At 37.4% G+C, this 4,088-nt stretch overlaps 1 protein-coding gene across 9 annotated transcripts; it reads right to left on the reverse strand.

Moving 5' to 3' along the window:
- Nucleotides 1–248: 248 nt before the first annotated feature.
- Nucleotides 249–3,303, reverse strand: LOC18436445 (receptor-like cytosolic serine/threonine-protein kinase RBK2). Of its 9 annotated transcripts, none has more exons than XR_016040027.1 (10): nucleotides 3,122–3,303; nucleotides 2,948–3,020; nucleotides 2,691–2,833; nucleotides 2,059–2,514; nucleotides 1,699–1,950; nucleotides 1,454–1,608; nucleotides 1,211–1,290; nucleotides 1,000–1,131; nucleotides 737–883; nucleotides 249–637 (listed from the first exon to the last, which is right to left on the reverse strand). XR_016040027.1 is itself a non-coding variant. In XM_006846465.3 (10 exons), exons 2-10 carry the CDS (start codon nucleotides 3,001–3,003, stop codon nucleotides 410–412), a joined length of 1,653 nt encoding a protein of 550 aa, XP_006846528.1. In that variant the 5' UTR covers nucleotides 3,004–3,020; nucleotides 3,122–3,303; the 3' UTR covers nucleotides 249–409. The 9 variants fall into 9 exon arrangements, 4 of the variants coding, with proteins under 4 accessions (XP_006846528.1, XP_088701927.1, XP_020524198.1 ...); XR_016040029.1 differs by having other exon boundaries at nucleotides 1,207–1,290; XR_016040028.1 differs by having other exon boundaries at nucleotides 996–1,131; nucleotides 1,207–1,290.
- Nucleotides 3,304–4,088: the final 785 nt, after the last annotated feature.

Below are 4,088 nucleotides of genomic sequence, written 5' to 3' on the forward strand. Positions count from 1 at the left end.
AAAAGGGAAATTATAATATGGTCCATATGGTCATGGTAACATGACCCTATTGATTAGCACCATCCACTTAATGGGATGGACTGTGATGGAGGAGGGAAGGATATATGTAGAAATCTTAGTTGGTACCTCTCCCTCCATCACCATCCAACCCATTGATGGGACAGTGATAACTCAAAGCTATTGAGTTAATATGACCTTAAAAATCATATTATAGGATCCCAAAGATCTAGTTATGGAAGAGAGATGTATTGGAGCTCAGATAAGCAAGCATTATATTTATGCATACAATGAATTTGTATTATTCCTCAATATATTCTGTTATGAACTTGCACCAGGTGTACTAGGAAACAATTACAAAGTCAATTTTACAATACAAAACCCCATGTTTAAGAATCTGTTGGTTAAATCCTTAGGCAATTTCAGAATCCTCGAGACTGAATGATTTCTGCGAAAAGTTCAGGCAATTTGAGGAACGTGAAACAAGTTCTTTGTGTTGCCTAAGATTGTTGGTGTAACTTCTCAAACTATAACCTTCTCCCTCAAATTGGCCTGCAGAGAACGTTCTACTAAAAATTGGATTTTGTACTTGCTTGTCGGACTTTGAGCTACCTTCCTCTCCAACAAGAAGATGCACCACCTGCACAGAGGAATAAACAGAGTCATAACTAATTGCTATTAAAAAGGAAGACTTTTCTTGGATAATTTTCAGTACACAAACAAAAGCATCATTTTATGCCTGGCTCATGCAAGGCCGCAAAATTGAGTATTGTATGCACATGGAGGCCGTTGAAACCACAAGTTTCATCTGCTGCATATTGTAATCATTCCCTAGACAGGGATCTACAAGCGCCATGATATTTCTTGTTTCGATCAAAGGCGTTGCCTACATAAGTAAAATTTATTAATTGGTTCGATGATAGAACGAAACCTACAAAGACTTAAGAAATGAAACATTAATCAATCCATCTATTAAGCAAGCTATCAAACAAGCATACCCACATCACAAGGCTTTTTTGAGAGGAATCAATCGCACGACGACCAGTGATAAGCTCTAATAGCAACACCCCAAACGAAAAAACATCAGTTTTTTCATCCACCACTCCATGCATGAAATATTCAGGTGCCATGTAACTGCATCATACATAAAACATTTGTTGGACTTTAATTACACGGAAGATGAAAATGATGAGAGCATTTTAGACATACAAACCCAAATGTGCCTTCAAATTGGGAAACTGTGAGGTGTGTCAATTGATTTGGCAACCACTTCGCCAGTCCGAAATCTGCAATCTGGTAATAAACCAAATGATGCCTCACAACCAAAACCAACACACAAAAGGGGAAAGTCCTATTTCAGTAGAAGATTAGAACTATTTCAACGACTATTGGCTATTGTACTCTATTTATGAATGATGGTTCAAGTTTGAGAAACTTTATTAAGGTTACAAATTACCTGGGCCTCAAAATCCTCCGTAAGTAAGATATTTGATGCCTTGATATCTCTGTGAATAATGCGTCTCGGGCAGCTATCATGAAGGTACTGAAGACCCTTTGCCACACCCAAAGCAACCTTATACCTAATACTCCAGTTTGGTTTTTCCTTGGAACCTAGAAATATATTGAATTGGTGAATCATTTCTATTTAGCAAAGCAATTAGTAAATATTTGGAGCTCATTATCAACATAGTGCATAACTACCGTGAAGCATGGACTCCAAACTTCCACAGGGAGATAATTGCAAGACAAGATGGAGTCCTCCTTCTACTCCAAAACCAATAAGGTGAGCAGCATTTGGGTGATTAATATGCACAATAATCCCAATCTCTGATAAGAAATCCCCAGTTCTCTCCTCCATTGTTCCCCAAGTGAGTCTCTTAACTGCCACAAGTTGCCCATCATCCAAACATCCTTTATAAACTTCAGCATGACCTCCCTTCCCTATGAGGTTCTCTGAAGAAAACCCACAAAAGATTTCATCATTCTTATCGCTATACAAGCATTCTTCTCAATTTAATCCACCAAAGACCACAACAGATGAAGAAGGGCAAGCAAAATGACCTGCATTGAAGTTATTTGTTGCATTTTGTAGCTCCAAAAGGGTGAAATTCTTCCACGACGGCTTTGAACAACACAACTTGGCATCACAAGATGATTTTGGGCTTCTTAAGCAAATGTCTCTACTCCGGTGTTTCCTTGTTGGGAATTTTGGGACACCTATATGAGGGAAAGTGGAGAATCGTCTAATGGATCTCTGTTTCCAAAGTCGAAAGAATGCTCGCCACTGCGAAATGGGGCTGGGATTGGTTTGAGAATCAGAATAAGAGGCAGAGGCTTGTGAGGAGCTTATGTCTGATTGTAAGCAATGCCCGCAATTTTCAACGGCTTGTAGTGAGTTCTGTCTACTTTGGTGGTTACAAACATCATCATTGTTTAGAACACTATCGCCATTGTCAAATATAAATGGAATATCAGCATTCCAGGTTGTGGAACTCTGTGCAACTTGTCTTTGTTGCTCTGGATCAATGTGGTAAGGCACAAATGAAAGAATTAAAAATTTCATGGAGTTAAAAATTACAATAAATATCTTGGATTCCTAAGATGAATTTTAAGAAACTGACCACCATAATAATAATTGAAGAAGGAGCAAAAAAATGAAGATCCACATGTAGGAGTAGGAGTGTAGGACACACCATGAGTAATATCAGGGACTCTATCTTCATTTGGGTCTTCTACAAGTGGGAAGATCTTTCCATTTCCATTGTTTTTCGAGATAAGAACCTGGTATTCTCCAGGTGCTTCCAAACTGGTACAGCTCGACACCTTCCTAATCCCCCTGAGGATTGCCAAGCAAAAAAATCCATGTTTGAGAATGATCCACATGAATGAAAACTATTCAAATTTGTCAAAATATTCTACAGGATCCAAATAATAAAATTCAAACTTTTACATATGTGGAAATTTGGTTGGTGATGGAGCAAAGAGCACAGGAGCTTCAATGGCCATGATCTATTCTATTACAGCTGTAGTTCCAAATAAAAACAACAATTCTAAATTATATTAGGAACAACTGGTTTATTACACCAAAATAATGGTCACAAATGAAAACTGATCCATGTCTTACCTGGCTCAAGTTGCAGACCCACTGGAAATGGCTTGCAAATCTTGAAACCTCATCTACAATTAATCCACAATGATCCTCAATTCCTTGCTAAAGGCAACAAATTAGATTAGTATTTAATTCTTGTTTCTCCCCCCTACTTACTCATTATAAATAAAAAGGATGTCACACAAACAACAGAAACCAGAGGGACAGAACTCTGAAATATTTGAATTTATTTATGCATTGGCACAGAAAACAGTTAAGTGGAAAGATGAGAGAAAGGAGTATCCCAATTTTTTCACTTTTCTTTTACTTTATTTTCGAAAAAAAAGAGGAGCCACTTTTTACAGAATTTGCCTATTTTTACTCTGTGCCATTGGCGTTTGTGTGGCTGTATGTGACATTAATATCCATTATTTGCCATGATCCTTTCCCTTATTCTCGGTTTCGCTCTGGGGTTTCCTTTATTCCCCATAATTAGTCATTGAACTTTTTTATTATTAAGGTCCTTAAAATGGGGAAGGCTTCAAATAGTCAAACATTCCCAAAGACCAGGGCCAACTATCTAAACCACAGAGAGAGGCTATATTATGATCCTTACACATATGAAATATTCATAATTGTGAAAATCATCGACCTCCGTACAATTTATCGAGCCACTTTATTCCATTCAATCACTCCTGCCTATTCGAAAGCATTATTGTTTATAGGATCGGGATTTATTTGGAAACTATTCTTCGGTATTCTCCCGATAAAAATCAGAATATGGTTTTTATGGGTGGTTTAAATAAATATGTGCCAATAACAAAAGCTATTTTTTTTTTTAGGTAGGCTCTGCTTTGTGGTATTCTACCTCTTGCTTGTTTCTAATCCAAAGATGAAATTTTAATAATAGTTGGTTGTATGGTTAAATAGTGATAAAGATAGAGCTGAATCACATGGGAGTCACATGGTCCGAATGCCCATATGACAGACATTTGGCTTGGGC

This window comes from Amborella trichopoda, chromosome 9 (assembly GCF_054954075.1).
Source record: "Amborella trichopoda isolate Santa Cruz 75 chromosome 9, AtrichopodaSantaCruz75HAP2 v2.0, whole genome shotgun sequence".
Taxonomy (NCBI): domain Eukaryota; kingdom Viridiplantae; phylum Streptophyta; class Magnoliopsida; order Amborellales; family Amborellaceae; genus Amborella; species Amborella trichopoda.